Genomic DNA, 20941 nt, shown 5'->3' with positions numbered 1-20941 from the left:
CTAGTTTCAGTTTTTGCATCTATGTAAAATATGTGAAAAGCCTCGCTACCTATGCGACTTTGGTGCGGGCTATAGGACTACTTCAGTCATTGTTGTTATTCACTTTTCATGAAACCGATCAATTTGCTTCCTTTCAAAGAATGAAACACACTGTGGTACTCAGTTTTTTAACTTTTTGCTTCTTGATGTTTCTATTCAACACAAATTCATTTGAATGGTTTGCCATTTTTCACATCTTACAACGCTAAGGTCAGATAAGCATATAACTTCATAACTCTTACAGCATTGTACTATACAAGATTTGACCTAAATTCCATTGATGCAATTATAAGGTCAAAGGGCAAGTATATGTACCTTTTGTCCTGAGACCCTCAAAACGACAATAATGAATATCTGACCAGATATGATCAAATGCGTATATACAGTCGTGTAGACATGAACTTGAAATTAATCATGTAGATGGAACAACAGTGATTACTTTTGTCAGTATTTTTCTTGTTTGTTGCAATAAGCTGGTAATATTACCAATATTGCCCAAAGTAATTTGACTAGCTTCCTGCTTATACACTAAGGAGCTGTAGATAATTGAAATATATGTTGAAATCATACTATTCATAGTGTGGTTGTTGGAGTGTTGGAATTCCCAATAGGGAAGAGAGAGGTTTGAGGTCAGCAACGGTAAGTTTCATGTGTCATTGTGTGTCAAAATTATCAATGGTCTCTTGAGGTAATATACATCCCAAAACTGAAAGTACATGATGATTGTTACAACATTTGCTCATATCGTGCCGGAAGAAACTTTAAGTATTCTCTTTCACTATCAAGATTGAAAATCAGGGGTCAGCAGGCAAACCTGGGACAACAGAAGCAAATTATCTAAAATTTGCAACTATTCAAATTTCAAAATGGCCACGATACTGAGAGTTAATTACTTTGACTTGTCTCCAATGAACACAAGATGGTGAAAGCTTTTCCTCAGCATGTAAGCTTGGAATTTTAGGTTTTTGAGGATGTGGAAATCTGTCGTAAACAAAGCATTCTGCCTTAGCCTTATGGTGTGAATGGTCATGCCAGAAATATTACATTGATCACACAGTTTCACCAAACTGAAAGGAACGGTTTGTCATGGATATTGACGACATACCTGCCCAGTGACAGCGCTAATATATGATGCAAACACACAGGGTACAAGAGAATTGTGTTTGATTTTCACAAATTCACCCTCTTACTAGTGAACATTCACATCCATATTGGTCTTTTGTTCACTTGAAAACCTCATCATTTGTAAACCTTAGGATGGTGAACTTCTATACTGCCACTGAGATTGCACCCTATTGTTTCTTCAATGATATGGTAATGGAGTGTACCAGTTAAATTCAAATTCTTAAAGCCTGGTAGTAAAAAAGACACTGACTGAGAAATAACTGTTCTGCAAAAGTGTAACAAGGTTATCTGAATTCCTTGTTGGCAGATGACAGACCACTAGCTAAGAGTGAAGCAGTGTATTTATATCACAATTCTAGTCTCCACAGTAACAGAAACTTACTGTCACAATTGCAGGTGAACTATGAAGTGATTTGACAATCATACTGACATACAAAGGTCAAATGCAGGTCAAGCAAGCTACATTTCATTTTTATTTCGCAACACTGCCTGTAATGATAGGCTAACAGAAGTGTGAATATTGATTATGAGGAAATTTACTGCAGATCAATAGCTCTTTTACCCAGTTATATGTCTCATCTGGAATAAGGCACAATTTTGTTTTTCAAAACATGTTACAATATTTAGTTTGGTTTTGCCACAACTTACCGGTTGTTGAGGTGTCTGCTGCGTCTGACTCTGCTGCAGTTGGGATGATGATGACGACGAGGACATCTGCTGTTGCTGCTGTCCTTGTTGTTGCTGCTGCTGCTGCTGCTGTCCCTGTCCCTGCTGCAAGGGCTGCTGCTGTCCCTGGCCCTGCCCTGGCTGTGGCTGCTGTTGGCCCTGGCCTTGCTGTGGCTGGCCCTGCCCTTGACCTTGCTGAGGCGGGGAGTTCTGTGGGTTTGGAGCCTGACCCCCAGTCTGCGTTGGGTCTGGATTTCCATCACCACTACCCTGCCCCTGGGGGCTCCCCCTCATAGATATAGTCATATTTATGGGACAAATATTGACTACTTTGTAGAGATTTCTTCAGATTATAGATTTAATTTCACTTGACGTCTTTTCTAGCAGTGTGAAGATGAGTCGTCGATACATTCATCCTCCCTAACAAGAGAAACAGATAATTAATATTTTCAATTTTAACTTTTTAAATGATACAGAAATACTTGACTCAATTAGCTACTGAATGTTTGAGAAAATATTATGTAAAATAGTTTTTTCGTTCACTATGAAAATAAATTATTTGTTTTCTTTTGATTGATTGATATAATGATAACAGATCATATGACATGTTCCACTACATGCAATCCACAGAGAATTGAGATAAATTGTTAAGGCAACTTGTGGCCAGTGTTACAATTCACATATCTCACATTTGACAGTCACAGTTCATGGGAATGACCAACTCATAGAAAACCAACATATATTTCAAATCTGTATCAATCCTTCTTTGGCCTTTTATTTTTCCTACCCTTAGAGGTAGGCTGGCCTCCCTGTGCAAGTCAAAACATAAAATGTTGTATACAGAGTTTTAAAGAAACCTGAAATATCCCAACTGATCAGAGATATTCCACACCTTACATCATAGTGACAGTCATGCAAATGTTCTCTCCACGAGACTGAATTAAATCAATAATTATTATACGTTTGAAACTTACTATCTGTGACGCACCTTGCTTATTTACGATGATGGCTATTATTACTAGAATGATGGCTGGCAGGAGCAACGCTATTTATCAGACATTGGACTATTCAATGTGATAAAAACAGAAAAAGGTCGACCAACCTCCTTCAATGATGTTCAAGCAATTGTGTAATATTGGTTGCAAAATTGTAGTCTTGGTATGATTGTTTATAAAATGAAAATGTCCCACTATATCATAATTTCTTTCTTCATATTATACATCAGCAATAAATTAGTCATGGATAATATTATCATTTCAACTATTACTTTGTGACAATTCATTACATTTCTTGTCTTGTTAATTAATGTATATGAAAATGTATCCAATGATTTCTCTTCTAATTTTTAATGGTAGATGAGAAGTTCTTTTCGAGTTCTTTCATCTGTGTTGTACAAAGTTGCTTGTCCATGTAATTTGTAATATAATTTTATGTCATTGGTTCCTGTTTCTAACAACAGCTGATGCACTGACAAAATCTGCTAATTAGCGAGCGAATTTTTACAATTTTTTTCTCTCTGATTGTATTACATATTGAACCTTAAAGACTTGTAAAAATATAATTAACTACAGCTCAATTCCTGTATGCCAGTACGTTGTGAATGTCTGCATAATTCTTTGAATATAAAAATGCACATTATTAAATTCGCACAGAAAAATCATTTAAACTTTCATTTACCAAAATATGTTGTTATGGCAAAATTGGACGCATTAGTGAGCATTCCTAATGTATTTGGTTTAGTGCCTCATTGAACAGTAATACATGATGGCCGACGAACAAACAATAATATTAAACAGTCAAGGAATCAGCTGGTCGCGATTATTCACAATGAACATCAGACAAGTTGTATTGACGTGACCCGTCATATTTTTGCAGATTTTTTGAAATATTCATGGCACACAATATTATTTCACCTAAAATGTAACACTCAAAGTATATTTATTGCAAAAAAATAACTTTCGAACACCAAACTATTTTTACTTCCTCGTTCAATCTCACAATGTGACACAATAAAGGTTGAACAGGGAATGGCACTTATGTGTATACTGTAGTACCGACACCGGCTACATTGTCTTTGAGTTTTCTCTTCTAAAATGTTCCATCAGAATGCATTTAAGAACAAACTGAAAACGGAATGAATGTGAAATTTTAAATATTTAATCCACACGATGCACAGCATAACGTGGATCCCAGCAAGATATTATCTTTCCAGTCGGAAACCTTCAACAACACGCTCCGTCCGTACGTGACAATCATTTTTCGGCCATGATCACACACAGCGCAGTCGCAAAGCAAATGAAACTTAGAGCAACATTTTTCCATTGCAGCAACCAAAAATCCACAAATCCTCCACCCAGTCCTACAACTGGTAACAAACACAATCATCCATTAGCTGGTTACCATTCATAAACAGGGTGGCATCGCAGAAAACTCCCGTCTTCTCGCACCAACCCGATCTGAAAACATCCAAGATGGCTGCCACTTTGAACTTACATACGCAACAGCTTGCTTAAAACTATTAACTTGCACACTTTTCAGGCAAGCAAGACTGGGAACGTACCTATCAGGTGCTAGATTATTCCTATACGGCTTGATATGCCTTGAAAATTTCAGTAGAAGATGGACCGCAGTGGTATAATTTGTATATTTACAAGGTGCCACTTCTTGCAGACAGATCCCTATATTATTATGTAAATAGACTTGCCCGTGTGTCTGAGGTAAGAAAACCCGAAAAATGACGTAATGTTCGGCTCACTTCCGCCGTCTGGCAAACTATTTTGCGTAATTCCTGTTCTCTCGATAAATGTTCCTTTTAGTTGCCTAAATAATAAGAAAAGGAGGTGGTAATGACATTAAAATCAGAATATATTACGATACTTCCGTCAATAATTTCCGCAGTCTGGGGTCAACAGTCAAAGGTTGTGATGCCGGTAGTTGACTGCGTTGAACTGCATATGCATGCTTAGACTGGCCGCCGGTCGCTTGGATTTTGTCGATAGCAGTCTGGCTGGCCGAGCCAGTGTTCACCCCACGATGCACACAACAGCCCACAACTACCGCGACAGTCTGCTAAAGTATCCTCCTTCAATTTATCATATTTTGATAGTTATATGCCCATAGACTAGACTTGGAGTAAGCTACTGCATGCTGTAGTCTAGAGGGAGGAAGAGAGATGAGTCTCTTCTCGCTCCTCCCCTCACAGGCGCCTAAACCGTCGCTACGCGAAGCCGGCTTGTATACCAGAGTATACAAGCCGGCTTCGCGTAGCGTTGGTTTAGGCGCCTGTGCCTCCCCTCATCTGTCTATGGTTACATATGTACAGTGAGATATAGCTAGATACATCCAAAATGGATTTGAAGTATGCAATATGTAAAGGTGTCGTAATTCTTCAACAAAAGCTCAGCTGTATTGGATCGAAATGAAAACTTTATTACATGTATAATGTATGACTCGTACGTGAAGGTGATATTAACGTTGTAATTTTACTTTGGAGACATCATGTTGTTATGTAGTTGCCTAAGACCAAAAGTAAGTTTTCAGTCACCATGTTATCCTACCAACTGATATAAAGGCTTGGAGTGATCTTGACTATGCTATACAAAAATATAAAATTTATATGATCACTCAGATCAGTGAAGTGAAAGTAAAAACAGCAAGTCTTTTAGATGCCATTCACACCATATTGTGAACTTATCGAAATATTAGCCAGGTTGGTGATATTTTTGGTGGTTGAGAGAATGCTGATGATGATAACAACAATATAGCATGAATATTAAACATTACAACGACAACAACAACAATCATGATGATTATGATTACAAAAATAACGAAAACACCCTCATGGCTGTTTCTACTTTCAAAACTAAAATAATATTTTTCTTGTCAAAGCTGCTACAGATAATAAAATAAAAGAAGGTTAGAGTGACAAATATTCAAGATGCAAAGTGAGCTAAAAGTGCTTGATCAAGGACATGCTCCCTAGTGAAATACTCTGGCCACAATACTGCCATGCCACGGTCCACCTGAAGAATACTTTATATACACTAGATTGTCGACAGTCCCTTGTGCCTTTTCTTTTCTATTATTTGCATAGCCTCTCGCACATATACAAGGGGTTGCACGCACAGCATCGAAGGTGCAAGCCACAGGCGCTAAGCATGACTGGGAGTGCCTGCGGCATTCCCCACCCCGTATACAAGGGACTGTTAACAATATATGTATACACGTATTTTATATTCATTTTGATACAAAAGGGTATATTTATGTATTTCTTCCTCATCGCTAATTGAAATAAAAAAATCAAGTCATTGGAATTTTTCATTTATATTCAAGCACTAGTGTTTAATTATACAGATAAGTTTTGGACATCTCTTTCCCAAAAACTGGTCAGATGTCAACAGTATACCTCAATGTAAAGCCAGATTTCAGTATATCATACAGCTAACAGTTAATCATTGCCTTTAATATCTCAGCCAAAGGCTGATAGGAATTGTTCATTGCCCTCAGCGAGCTCAATTTACAAGAAGACAAGTCTGTATGGAGTTTCAAACGCAAGATGTTAGTGTGATAGACAATTCATGTTTATTTACTCAGATTAAAGTGAAATGCCTTCTGAGAATGAAATCATGCTGAGAATCATTTTTATTTCCCAGAATATTTTTGCACACTAAAACTGCTTTTTGATGGGATGGATATTTATAAAAATCAAGTGACACCCCTCCCCCTCTGCGCTGTTTGAAAAATATATTACCCCCCCCCCCCTGTTTTCAAATTTAAGGTGAAACCCCCTGACCCCGGATTTTACCGGCCCATCCTCAGAGGGGGGATCATGCAAGGCTTTCGAGTCGACAGGACATGAAGAGTGGTCGTTGAAAATTCGCACTTGAGGATGGGGGAGCCAATAAAGATTTCGGATTGAACGAGGCAATTCTTCCCACCCATATAGGATCTTGTACAGTAACTTAATAACATCCCATATAGCATTAACGGCTCCAAGTATTTATTTATTTATTTATTTATTAGCCGTGTTCACAATAATGACATTGGCTCAGAAAGAAAGAGAGAAGGGGAAGATGTGTTCATGATAAACGACCAGTTTAAATACAGCGCCACCAAAGGCCAAGTGCGGTATACAAGCATCTGGGTCATCGGCGAAATGGCGGCTCAGCTAGGCATACGGAATGCGCTCGTGCGATCGTCTAGTGTTTTCCAGGTAGGGTCTTTACAATTGGCACTTCGATATCGGAAGTCTTTTAATTGTTGTAATCTTTTTGTGTACTCCTTGAGGTTAGTGCGAAGTATGAAGCACGGACTTCATTGCTTGGCTTTATGACATGTGCACCGTCCACCATTTCCCGTCCATGGCACGTACGTTCGCAGATGCACGCGTCTGTCTTGTTAACTCTGCGTGGCAGGGCTGTGGTGGTGGAAGGCCGTATAACGCCGGTAACACACAGCCCTGTCACGCAGAGCTAGCGTCTTGTTAGCCGCAGGCACACGGGGATGATTCGACTGTTGGGGGATGGTTCGACTGACGTGCTCTTAGTTTTACACCCAATAGTCAATAGTTGGATGTATAGTAGAACAGGAGCGAGCTGAACTATCCCCGTGAGGTCATGAACTACTATAAAGGAGATCCTGAATTATGGCTGTGCAACGTGTGTGTACGGTGTAACACTGGAGAAGTGAGCTATTTGAACTTTTCACATTGCTCTTGCTGTTGTTGTTGTTTCAAATTCATTCACCGTATGCTCCCTCAGAGCTTTTAAACTGTCTTGGTCTCAGATTTGTACCCTGCACCCTAGCTGCAAACTTAAAGCTCAACGTTGAGGTGGTCAATGATTTTTGGTTTTTGCGACCTTGCTCACCAGTAGAGCTAGCAAAGGCCCTGCAGAAGACTGGAAAATAAGCACGACATCACTGTAGCGCATCCATTTGTACAATATGCAAATACCAGACGTGATCAATACAAAGCGGACACACGCGTAATGTTTCATTTTGTCGATGATCTTTGTCAAGTGTGATCGCTGTGTCCAAGGCGATTTTTATTAATAACCCCCAAAATGACAAGTTTATGTAGGCGATTCTGAAGTGTTCTTCTTTGATGGATAGGTGCACGAATATTTTCGGTGCCTTAAGTGTGCTACACTGATGTTGCGCTTATTTTCCAATTGACAGGGCCTTCAGCATTGTAGCTCTACTGGTGAACGAGGTCGCAAAAACAAAAAATCACCGACCGCCTCCCAGCTTACGGTTATTATAACATGTTGTCAGAAGAATTGACAATATCTACATTCTAATGACCTTCAGGCGAGAGGGTGTCTATAAGGTCACCTTTTAAGTTACATGCGATATTTTTTTTCTCTTAACTCAGTGCTGCAGTCTAAAGGTTCACGTAATGTTTAGTTTTGATTTGACAAGAACTACTGTCCACAATAAGACTGCAAGTCGACCAAAGCGTACATCTCTGCCTATTGTGATAGCCTGTATTCATTCAGTTGAGGCCATTATTCTTCAGTGGGGCAAGTTGGTAATTACCTACCAATTTAGCTAGGGATATTGCAATATACCAAGGGAACTTCCTAAGCCAAACTCTGTTTTCCTATCTAGAGTGGCAAGATGAGATCTAAACAAACACAGCGGGTAATTCTATCCTGGTAGTTGATTCAATGCAAAATCATCGGATGCTCAGGCACAGGCCTTTCGCTGACTATTACTGAACTCCTATAAAATGTTTTCAATCAGACACAAAGTTACACGTCAAAATTAATAACTTTACTTTGCCTCTAATTAGAAAGTTGATAATGGAAGTTAAACATGGCTGTCATGTCATGAAACATTCATAACAACGCCACTCTCACCATGTCTTTAGACCAGAATTCACTTGTCAACAATAGAAATGCACTCACTCACCGGTCAGGCTGAGTTGACAAGCTGAATACTGTGTATCTCAACAGTCTTTGAGGAGTAGAACAAGAAGCTGTATTTGACAGCCACATTAAAAACAAAAATACAGCAATAATAGAAGTTTATTTACAAAATACCAGGATTTATGTCCTTCTACATCATATACACGTCAGTATTGTCCTTGACACTTGGCGTCTCAGCAACAAGACAATGGCTTTTATTCTAGAAATTCATATTTGAACAACTTAAGATGGTTATGTATGGTTAGCATAATATGAAAGGTGTAATTCATCCCCTGCTTAGAATGGAATGGGCTAGTTTAAGCTGTCACATTGCACACCACTTTGAAGCAATCCATGGTTATCCGCATTTGTGATCCATGAACATGATTTTTCTGCTTGAAAACTGAATAATTGCAGACTTGTGATGGCTTTTGTTTATCACCTTGATCACATTTGCCACCAAGCACACATACAGTTGCAACTCTAATCAAAGGCAGAGTTTGCTTAGACTGCTGTGAGCATTCTTAAGTTTTTTCTTTGTAGATACCAAAACAGTGTTTTCATAATTTTTAAATGATTTCTTGACATCTTGCACTTTACATGTATTGATTTGAATACTTGCAAAATCACGAATGGTTTTCACATATCGTTTCTTGTTCCTGGGAAAATATCATTGAGGAATCGTTGCTATGTTTTGAATTTTCATGATTCAGGATATAGCTCTGGCACATGTTAATTACTATACCGGTATTATGGCTTGTGTCATCAGTAAACATTCTGTCGGGCTACCTTTGTTTCTATGGAAACAGTGACCATGGGAGCATTTATTTATCAATGACAAAACCATTAAGCAGGATGGGAATAGAGATTCAAATATTTCATTTCGTTTTAACTTTTCTTTCCCGGCGAGTTTTCAAAATATCGTTGTCAGTGGGTTGAGGTTTTTTTCATTTTTCATACCAGGTAAAATGGCATTCTGTGAAGTATCAATAACACAGCACTGGAATTAATCCATTTGCATTGTATACTATGCCCATCAAGCAATACCAGGTTTAGATTTGTTTTCATTGTGTTCATTTAGATTCCCTGTCCACATGTAAAATTTCGCCATAAGATACAACCTTGTATGTCCGTCTGAATTGGTCATTTTCACAAAATGATTTTTTTTCTACCAAATATTTTTCTGGCACAAACAATGTCCTAAATTGTCATTTTAGGATAATTATTATAACCTGTCATATTCCAAAAATACAAGATGAAAAGTTTATTTGTAACTTGATTCCCTGGCGAACACAAGATGGAGATATCAACTATACACTGAAAGGTCACTTTGAGGTCAGGCTAACACAAGATGGAGATATTCAGCTGTACACTGAAAGGTCATCTTGAGGTCAGGCTAATACAAGGTGAAGAAATTAGCTGTACACTGAAAGGTCACTTTGAGGTCAGGCTAACACAAGATGGAGATATTCAGCTGTACACTGAAAGGTCATCTTGAGGTCAGGCTGGGGTATTGCTCCCCCAGGTTGATTCAACCATGGGCCTTTCTACAGTCTGTGTCAGAGCATGGTCAAGTTGATAGCCCTGTGATTATGTCTTCATACAATTTTGATTTATTTATTGAGGAAATACTCAACTTACTATTCTCTCTCAATATCAAGAATGGTGGGCCATTGGTCATACCGTGGAAATTTTTTTTTTTCTGATAATTTCCAAACAAGAACTTAATTTTTTTCCTGTGGGTTACCAAGTGAACCAAAGGTTTCATTTTTTGTCGGATGGAAAACTTTTGGGGGTTAAACCCCCACACCCCTAAATTATAAGAATCAACATTTTTTTCAGACATTAATTGTTTGACATGGTCTGTAATTTCTTTCTTTATAGTGTAATTGGAGACAATACTAGATATACAATCAATAGAATATACTAAATTTACAAATTATATAATATAGTGTCTGTAATTTATTGAATGTTTAGGAAACAGTTACGTAAAGACAGGTGCAGTGTCAGGAAAGTGTGCCCACACAATCTCAGCAGCAGATTGAATATGTTACCTCAAGGATGAAAGGGCTCATCTCAAAATCAGACTTATAGCCATGACAGCCCAATGTTCAGTTCAAGGTGTTAGGTGAAGTAGTTTGATGCAGTTGGGAATTTTTGCGAATATGATAATGAGCTCAAACCTGGGAACAGGATTTTTAATGTCATCACGTTTATTGTACACTTAGTTTGAAAACATTTCATCCGCAGTTGCATCAAAATTGGTAAAAAAATTGTTGCAAGTATGAAAAAAATTGCTCTTTATATCAATCAGCTCAGTCTACAGCTTTTAGACACTATGTATTCACAGAAAGTTAGTCTGTTGGCAATTTTCAAAAGATCTACTAATTGAAAAGTATACTTACCTCTTTAGCAATGACGTCATGTATGCAAATAATCTGTCTGCATACAATTAATTCCCTATAGTATTTAATGTTGAACAAACATTACAGCATTTTTATTGAAAAAATAGATATATCACACCACTTCATGTTTTGAGATGTTCCCTTAAAGTTAACCTGGTATGGTGAAGAAAGCTGTCAGGTCATTGTACTTGGATAATGTGAACAGTCTACAAAAACATTCTGTCTGCAATGTAGGCCAAGCTTGAATGCTATATCATTTACATCGGGTTTCTTGTGAAACGAAAAAGAATTCAACATATAGATCTGTTTCAGTGGAGTAAAGGAAAACATCTGAAGATTTTTGAATCTCACTAATTTATGTAGTACATTATTTAATTCTCAGAAAAAGCCCACTATATACCGGTATATGTATCTGTGCATGTTACAAATCAAAAAGGTATGAAATAAAAATTACAAATAACACAGAGTGAACAGATTGGTTTTCAGGCCTTGTTTAGATCAGTGCACAGTTCTGTCCTTATTGAATTTGCCTCCATGGTATGATGCAGTTTCTTTTGCTGAGGTTTGGGAACATTGATAAATGATTTGGCAACCCAGATAATATTTACGCTGACCTCCAAACTGATTACATTGATATATCAAGGGGGACCCCAGTAAAATGACTAGTACATTGATATATCAAGGGGGACCCCAGTAAAATGACTACATTGATATATCAAGGGGGACCCCAGTAAAATGACTACATTGATATATCAAGGGGGACCCCAGTAAAATGACTACATTGATATATCAAGGGGGACCCCAGTAAAATGACTACATTGATATATCAAGGGGGACCCCAGTAAAATGACTACATTGAGATATCAAGGGGGACCCCAGTAAAATGACTACATTGAGATATCAAGGGGACCCCAGTAAAATGACTACATTGAGATATCAAGGGGACCCCAGTAAAATGACTAGTACATTGATATATCAAGGGGGACCCCAGTAAAATGACTACATTGATATATCAAGGGGGACCCCAGTAAATGACTACATTGATATATCAAGGGGGACCCCAGTAAATGACTACATTGATATATCAAGGGGGACCCCAGTAAAATGACTACATTGATATATCAAGGGGGACCCCAGTAAATGACTACATTGATATATCAAGGGGGACCCCAGTAAAATGACTACATTGATATATCAAGGGGGACCCCAGTAAATGACTACATTGATATATCAAGGGGGACCCCAGTAAATGACTACATTGATATATCAAGGGGGACCCCAGTAAAATGACTAGTACATTGATATATCAAGGGGGACCCCAGTAAAATGACTACATTGATATATCAAGGGGGACCCCAGTAAAATGACTAAATTGATATTCAAGGGGGACCCCAGTAAAATGACTACATTGATATATCAAGGGGGACCCCAGTAAAATGACTACATTGAGATATCAAGGGGGACCCAGTAAAATGACTAGTACATTTATATATCAAGGGGGACCCCAGTAAAATGACTACATTGAGATATCAAGGGGGACCCCAGTAAAATGACTAGTACATTTATATATCAAGGGGGACCCCAGTAAAATGACTACATTGAGATATCAAGGGGGACCCCAGTAAAATGACTACATTGAGATATCAAGGGGGACCCCAGTAAATGACTACATTGATATATCAAGGGGGACCCCAGTAAAATGACTACATTGATATATCAAGGGGGACCCCAGTAAATGACTACATTGATATATCAAGGGGGACCCCAGTAAAATGACTACATTGATATATCAAGGGGGACCCCAGTAAAATGACTACATTGATATATCAAGGGGGACCCCAGTAAAATGACTACATTGATATATCAAGGGGGACCCCAGTAAAATGACTACATTGATATATCAAGGGGGACCCCAGTAAAATGACTACATTGATATATCAAGGGGGACCCCAGTAAAATGACTACATTGATATATCAAGGGGGACCCCAGTAAAATGACTACATTGATATATCAAGGGGGACCCCAGTAAAATGACTCAGGGGGAACCCAGCCCAGTAACATTTACCTGCTTTTTACCCTTGATAATAACACTGTGATGTATAAAAAAGCTACAAAACACATTATTACATACCTCGTGTATCAAAACGTTCCATAAGATTCAATGGTAACTTGATGACGTCATGGGCTGCATAGTCGTCATTGGACTGAAACGGAACTGGAACTATTTTCATCTTGACAAATTTGGGATTTAAAAATGTTCAAATGAAATGTCTTGAATCCAATTTTTAGAAAATTATGCATGAAAAGTTGATAAACTGCATAACGGTGATTTAAATATATCAATGCACCATCCAACTATGAAAACCATTCTGCTTTTTAAGATATTTTTGTTTAACATGGAAAGAAAGCATATAATTGTCATATAATTGTCTATTGCAAATAAAGCCAAACATATGGAGTGAAAAGTATGTTAGAGAGGCATGTAATAATAATATTATAACCCAAACAAGAGACTGTGTACCCTTGAGATAGGAAACCATTTGCCCTCTTGACATCGTGCAAAAGGTCACCTATACTCCCGGGCACTGTCCCTTTTTTGTGCTGTAATACATACCGGTAATACTACTTATATACTGCGCTCTTTCCATTTTACCATATGTAAATGAAAACAAAAGGTCATCATTAAGGTCATACTTACAGGAAGGAGGTAACAAATCATAGCAACGTGTGCAAACTTGCAAATTTAAAATATTTATTCAGATTGCAGTTCGGTTAAGGCAAAGAATACACAATTTTCAGTGACAAGTTTTCCCTTCCCGACCTGGTAGAGCAATGGTTATCAAAACTTGTCACTGATCCAAATCATGTGGTTAATGATACTTGTAAAGTCAGTATCGACAGATGACATTATCCTTACAATACAATGTAGCTATCTCTCTTTCTTCCTACTCATTGTTTAAATTCATTTATTGACTAAAAGCAATATGTAGGCCTGTTTTTAAGACCAGAGCAATATTTTCAAGTGTAAGAAAAATCTTTAAACTGATACAGACATTTTCATCAGTGCTTGGTTCATATGCGTTGTGCGGTGCAATTATGCATTTCATGACACTCATCAACAGTTCCAGTTGTTTTCTCAAAAACATTCTCAACATTGATATTCTGGTTTTACACTGTGCTGGAGACTAATTACTGTCAGGTGTCAGTGGCAAAATTTATGCTGTGAATGCATGCAGTTTAGGCAGTCAGGTATTTAGTTCCATGCTTAGTTTACAATACGGATCATGTATATGTATACACAAACTGGTGTAGACTCCTTGTATTTCGCTTATGATAAACTTACATGTATCTCTGTAACTTCAAAGTAAGAAACAAAACAAATAACATAGAAATAACAAAATGTAGGATGGCTTGTCACCTCAGTTTAACCTTTTAACTGACATGGTTTAACCCCATCCTGTTGTTTTCAAAAATGCAGTCAGGCCTCCACATATAAATAGGGATATGACAGTGACCTTTAACCTTGTCACCAATCTTCCTCCATAACTGTCCAAGTTTGCATCGAAACTGCAAGTTTCAGCATTGGTAGTAAACAATCCAAACTAGATTGAAAATATGTGTTCTTATGTTGGAGCTGAAAACCTCTTTCTCTTCCGTTAGTAATGTTGGAAATTGCATCAAAACTAAAATTTAAAAACTGGTCAGGAGATTTATAAACGACAGCGTTTTGTTGTAATTTTCTTCTTTATTGTAAAGGAATGACACCTTTTCGTTTAAGGTGCATCTCAGATCACCAATATCACAGAGCTAACAACAACTTACCCATAAATGTAGTCATTGTGCGCATTGTTTTTCATTCAGTACAGAAATGGGTGTATTGATCTATTGACAGTAAGTTACACAGGTGACATTGAACTTGAACTTTGATTTGATTTTCCCCATCCACAGAATCATCATGGAATGCTGGGGCTGTTTCCAAACTTTCATCGGAAGGTGACACACTTCAGTGAAATTTACACCAACACAAACATTGATCTGAATGAAAAGGTGAGTCATTACCCATAATTCAGTGCTAGGTGTTACTTACCCACAATGCTATAGAACTTACCCAACTGTACTGCCCACATTCCCTAATCTTCTCCTACGGTCCCTTAGTCCCTGTATGGAATACAGTTTCGTATTCTACTCCCAAAATCATGTCTTCACTTGATCTTACTAACGTAGACTGTACGTGTGCAATGTCAATAATGTTGTAATCGATAAATGAATTTTGAAAAAGACTAAAATTCATTTTTCAACAATCTCATGACAAATTGTACACAATATGTTGTGGTTTCAAGACATAATGTCTTCGTATTTCAACATACTTTGTGAAGAGAAGAAAAAACTCTTCCACTTCTCCAGAACTACAAAGCAATGAAAATATGAGAATATGGTTTGATTGTTTCTTCAGGAAAACACAGAGTTGCAACAAAGGACAAAGAGTATATTATCCACAGTACTGAAGGCAACACAAAAAATAATATAAAACCATACAAATTTCACAAAACTTTATGAAAATATACAAAATTTTGTTCGTTTCACTTGAAAAAGAATCATAAGATAATAGTCAATAGCTTGATTTCTAAATAATGTCAGTCATAAAAACTTACTCTTTATGAATGGCTTTCTGTTTGCTTGCAGACATTTGACAAGATTTTGATAGCAAACCGTGGTGAGATCGCATGTCGGGTGATCAACACTTGTAAAGTAATGGGCATCAAAACAGTGGCTGTCCACAGTGAAGCCGATGCACAGTCCGTGAGTACTGCTTTCCTACACACAAACCTCACTCTACACCTGTTCTTTCTGTTCCACAACCGAAACATTTCAACTTTTAGGGCAGGATATTGGTTCAGTAATACAAAATGGCATTTTTCTGCTATATTGTCAAAAGAAAAGTTCAGTTTTTGTGTAAATGATATTTTTTAAGGCTCTACAGAGGGAAAAAATAAGTTGTTGACTTACAAGTTACATGTCTTCCCCTGACAGACAAATCCTGGTTCAACCCTATTCTTTTATAGTAAAAGACAGATGTTATAGGAGTACAAGGCTTGAGAATATCTCAAGTCATAATGATGTGAGTAGCCACAAGCTGCTGATGTGCAGTGTGCTCATAAGGTCATATCTGATTGGTTGATTCTCACTATTCACAGCAACTTAGGGAGTCTTTTTGTATTTTTTAGCTCACATTTGGTATACCAATGTGAGGTAATCATATTAGCTGGATCAGTTCATTTGCATGCTATTTGCATGTCTGTATGTATGTATGTATGTATGTACGTATGTATGTATGTATGTATGTATGTATGTATGTCCGTCCACGTCAAAAACTCCTAAACCGTAGCACCTACTGTCTTAGTATTTGGTGTACAGGTGCATCTAGGGGTGGAGATGTGAATTTGTTCAAATGAACATGTCAGTGCCAAAAATATGCAAATAAGGGGAAAAAAGGAAAAACCCTGCAAATTGCTAAAACTCTGTAAACGTTGGTCAGATTGGGTTGAAACTTGGTGTGCAGGTTCCTTTAGGTATTCTAAAGTAGGTGTTAAAAATTTGGGATGAAATTTGCATGTTTCTATTTTTAGGGTAATTTTTTCAGTTTTTAGTCAAAAAATGTTTTTCTCTGAAACCACTCATCTGATTGCTTTGAAAGTTGGTATACATGTTCCTCAGGATGACCTCAGTCAAGTGTATACAAATTGAATTGAAATTTTAATATTTGTAATTTTGGGGCAATTTCCAAATTTTTGGTCAAAACTTTTTTATTGAAAAATCACTAATCTGATAGTTTTGATATTTGGTATACAGGTTCCTAAGGTTGATCAAAATCAGTTTGATGAATATCGTTAAGATATCTTGAATTTTGTATTTTTGCTGAATTTTTGGTTACTTTTCTCATTTTAAGTAAAATTTCTTCTTCTCTGAAACCGCTAGCCCAATTGCTCTCAAATTTGGATTGGATGTTTGCCTTCTAATTGTTACCCTTCTAATTGTTGAAATTGCGACAAAATTGGGAATATTACTGTTTTGGGGCAATTTTTGTCATTTTGGTCAAAAAATCTTAAAAGTTATATATATTTTTTAAAGCCCCTGGACAGACAGCTTTTATATTTGGTGTACAGATGTCCAGAGATGACAATAGTTAGATATGTGGAAATTGTCCTGAAATATACAAATTTGTATTTTTAAGACAATTTTGTTATTTTTGGTCAAGAAAACTTGTTCTCAAAATTACTTGTCTGATAGCTTTGTAATTTGGTACAAAAGTCCCGAGGGATGTTATGAGATAAATTTTCTGATCAAAGTGTTGGGAAACCCCCTAAATTTTTTATATTTTAGGTAATTTTCTTTTGTGACCTTAAATGACCTACACCAACCCAGGATATGTTGTGAGAGAGTTTTGAAGGCTGTGAACATAATTTTGTCATATTTAATATCAATTTGTAGTAAAATTTGATCCAGAAAACAAAGCTGAGGTAAATTTTTTCATTTCGAACCTATTTGTGCAACTTTTGCATGTAAGACACACAAGAACTGATGAGAAATTTGGGTCCAGGATAATTCCAGATGTCGTAATCCGCCCACAGGGGAAGGCATTTCACTATCTGTAACTGATTTACTAGTAAGTGCTGTTTACATTCGAATGATCGCACTCATAGCATTAATTAAAACATTCCCAAGGTTGTAAATACATTTCCTGCCATGCCAGCGGGTCTTATGTAAGGGATGGAACATTTGATATTCAGGAGGGGGTAGGGGATAGAAGATTGATGAGGTAGCGTTACTTTTTACCAGATCCCTTGTACATTTTTCCCCCTCTTTATTTTTTCCCCTCTCTCCCACCTTTTCTTTTTGTCAAGCTTCTCTGGCGAATTTGCTTATGTATGTAGGATCAGCTTGTCCCATTGCTATAGAAGTTGATATGCATGTTCCTAAAGATGACCTCCAGTACCTAAGTTGCAGACCTTATTTGCTTTTGTCATTCTTGTTTTTCTGGTTTAAATATTTCTTGTTTATGAACTGAGACATATTAACAGACCTGCTCAAACCATAGACAGTAGAGGGGGGAAGACTGTCTATGCTCCAACTAAGAGAGACTAGCTGTTTCTGCTATGCATGTTGCTAAAGTTGACCTCCAGTACCTAAAGTTTCAGACCTTATTTACTTTTGTCATTCTTTATGTTTCTGATTTAAATATTTCTTGTTGTTTTTCTGGTTGTACTGTGCAGAAATCATTGTCATAACATCAACGTAGAATTTTCCTGCACTGAACAGATAGAAACAACACTTATTGTTGATCTTTGGTATGTACCGGTACCAATTCTGATCAAATTTGAGCGACACCGTATAATTGCGGTATTTTTTATTGTAACGGTAAGATTCAGCCACCCAATTTGATATCAGCTTCTGAGACGCGGCACATCAGCCCCCAACAAGTGATGATTCCGTTAATTATAGTGTAAATTCTTTTTTCTCACAGTTGCATGCGAAGTCGGCAGATGAAGCCGTCAATGTTGGACCGGCACAGAGCAGTAAAAGTTACCTAAACATGGACAATATCATGGAAGCAATCAGGAAGACAGGCGCTCAGGCTGTGAGTCTTAATTTTGTAGTTGAATGTGTCTTTACAGTTAACCATGCTGCCTAGCAACTTCTCTTCTCGGGCTTGTTGCCGTGAAGTAGTTGTTGCTATGAATATGTTTACTCTGGTCTGTTGCTACAAAGTGTTTACCCACATTTGTTGCTATGTACGAAAGGTGTTGTCTGCAGTCTCAAACCTTTTGCAAGAGTCAACTGCACATGCAATCAGTCAAAGTTGATTTTTGACTCTTTTTGTCTCTTGAAGGTGCATCCTGGGTATGGTTTCCTTTCTGAAAATAGAGTATTTGCAAAAATGTTGGTAAGTGAAGATGGATGAAAGTCAAACATTTCATTGTAGAGATCAGTACATACAAGGAATCACAGCCTTACATGATGATGGACAGAACTATACGTACATACACACATAAATCCATGCATGCATGCTTGCATACATACATACAGACATACATACATACATACATACATACATACATACATACATACATGTACATACATACAGATAGGCATACAAGCATTTTGACATAAAGTTAAATAGACATTTATATCATATAAGTATATTCATGGTGCAAATACTGTGATCTGATTTGTCGCAACGTGAAAATAACCATACAATATTTGCAATATAGGACAGTTAAAACAGGCATGAGCTGTCAGCTAGAAAATAAATTATTCCTTTTTGACGTTTCATGCCAGAATTTTAATTTAATATTATAAGCAATAATTTGCCTCAGTGACCATATACCACTCAATTTTGACCAGGTCACTCCATATATGTACATGTACTTGCTATTGCTTGTGCACATATGTCGTGAACTGGTCAAAATCTCGTGGTATACCATCGCTGGGTGTGATTTATTGCGTTGATATACTGAATTCAGACTTTATCGTGTTCAGACAAATACTCATTCACTGTAATATGTCAACATTTTCATAGATGGTAATAGTATAGGGTTATTCACAAAATACGGCCATGTATGGACGAGCGCTCAGTGAGTGACGTATTGGACGAGTCAAAGGCGAGTCCAATACGTCACTCACTGATCCCGAGTCCATGCAGGGCCATATTTGTGTATAACCCTATTATTATACACCTCCCTCCATTAATCATCCGTATAAACTAATTCTATGGTAAATTTTGAGGGATGCGGCACGCGCGATATGAGTGGAACACGCGCGATTGTTGAAATATTATTGCTACAAACCCTACGGGAGACACGTCGCGCGTCTCCCGTATTCGGGACTCCGCGTACTATACAAAATACGGAAAGTTATTGGACGGTCAAACTCCCATAGGTTACGGCAGTAGGTGTATAATACTACTATATATAGTGATATAATCTCTGTCTTAATTTTATTTAGGCAGATGAGGGTGTGGTTTTCATTGGTCCGCCGTCTGCTGCCATGGGTTCTATGGGAGACAAGATTGAAAGTAAACTGATTGCTAAGAATGCCAAGGTCAGTACCATACCTGGATTTGATGGCGTTGTCAGAGACCAAGACGAAGCAGTGAAGATTGCACGGCAAATCGGTAAATACAGCCTTAAAATAACATGAACTTTACTCTGAAAAGGGTACATTGTAAAAACATTGGAAATAATTTCCACAAAATGTATGGGAACTGAAAAATTCAATAGAAAACTATTAAAATTCTACGGACTTCTATTGAAAAGATTCTGTAAACTTTATTAGAATGCGAAGTCTTCCAAGGTTCTACACACCTTGAAATTCAATAAAAATTCAAAAGAAATTTATAGAATTCTATGAAAAGTTCTATAAAAATCTGTTGACAAGAATTTTATTGACATAGTGCCGGTGTAGATAATGAAAAGTCAGTAACATACCTTGAGACACATTGTTGTATACATCACATGGAAGTCCTCAATGAAAAACGATATTACAAAGCTAGTTTTTCAGCTACAAGCAGAAACTCTCCACAATACATTATTGGCTGATTGCTTTCATGTATGAAATCTGTTTGTTCATATGTGTGGACATTTTCCTGTTCTTATTGCAATAAAGTATTTATTTATATCCCATCAAGTGGATGAATTTTTGGCAACAAGTATTGTAGTAGGCAAATTTAAATTGTGGAGCAATAACTGTCATAGGTCTAGATGGTCTTGTCTTGATACTGACTGGTCTGACAAACACAA

General features: G+C 37.3%; 2 protein-coding genes across 3 annotated transcripts in view; one reads left to right on the top strand and one right to left on the bottom strand.

Annotated features, from left to right (window-relative positions):
• Window positions 1–4540, bottom strand: part of LOC139118965 (ubiquitin carboxyl-terminal hydrolase 9X-like) — a 71963-nt gene extending 67423 nt beyond the window's left edge. For both annotated transcript variants that reach the window (XM_070682561.1, XM_070682562.1), the window contains exons 1-2: window positions 4391–4540; window positions 1813–2250 (exon numbers count right to left, since the gene is read on the bottom strand). In XM_070682561.1, coding sequence (XP_070538662.1) covers window positions 1813–2136 — 324 coding nt within the window. In that variant the 5' untranslated portion in view covers window positions 2137–2250; window positions 4391–4540. The remainder of the gene's footprint in view (window positions 1–1812; window positions 2251–4390) is intronic.
• Window positions 4541–6913: 2373 nt separating this feature from the next.
• The window catches only part of LOC139118963 (propionyl-CoA carboxylase alpha chain, mitochondrial-like), a 54942-nt gene continuing 40914 nt past the window's right edge, over window positions 6914–20941 (top strand). Inside the window, exons 1-6 of the mRNA XM_070682560.1 lie at window positions 6914–7042; window positions 15093–15191; window positions 15828–15944; window positions 18667–18780; window positions 19033–19086; window positions 20148–20316. Coding sequence (XP_070538661.1) covers window positions 6986–7042; window positions 15093–15191; window positions 15828–15944; window positions 18667–18780; window positions 19033–19086; window positions 20148–20316 — 610 coding nt within the window. The 5' untranslated portion in view covers window positions 6914–6985. The remainder of the gene's footprint in view (window positions 7043–15092; window positions 15192–15827; window positions 15945–18666; window positions 18781–19032; window positions 19087–20147; window positions 20317–20941) is intronic.

This window comes from Ptychodera flava, chromosome 19 (genome assembly GCF_041260155.1).
Source record: "Ptychodera flava strain L36383 chromosome 19, AS_Pfla_20210202, whole genome shotgun sequence".
Taxonomy (NCBI): domain Eukaryota; kingdom Metazoa; phylum Hemichordata; class Enteropneusta; family Ptychoderidae; genus Ptychodera; species Ptychodera flava.
Note: the sequence above shows the minus strand (reverse complement) of the source record. Positions and strands in the feature narration are given on the sequence as shown.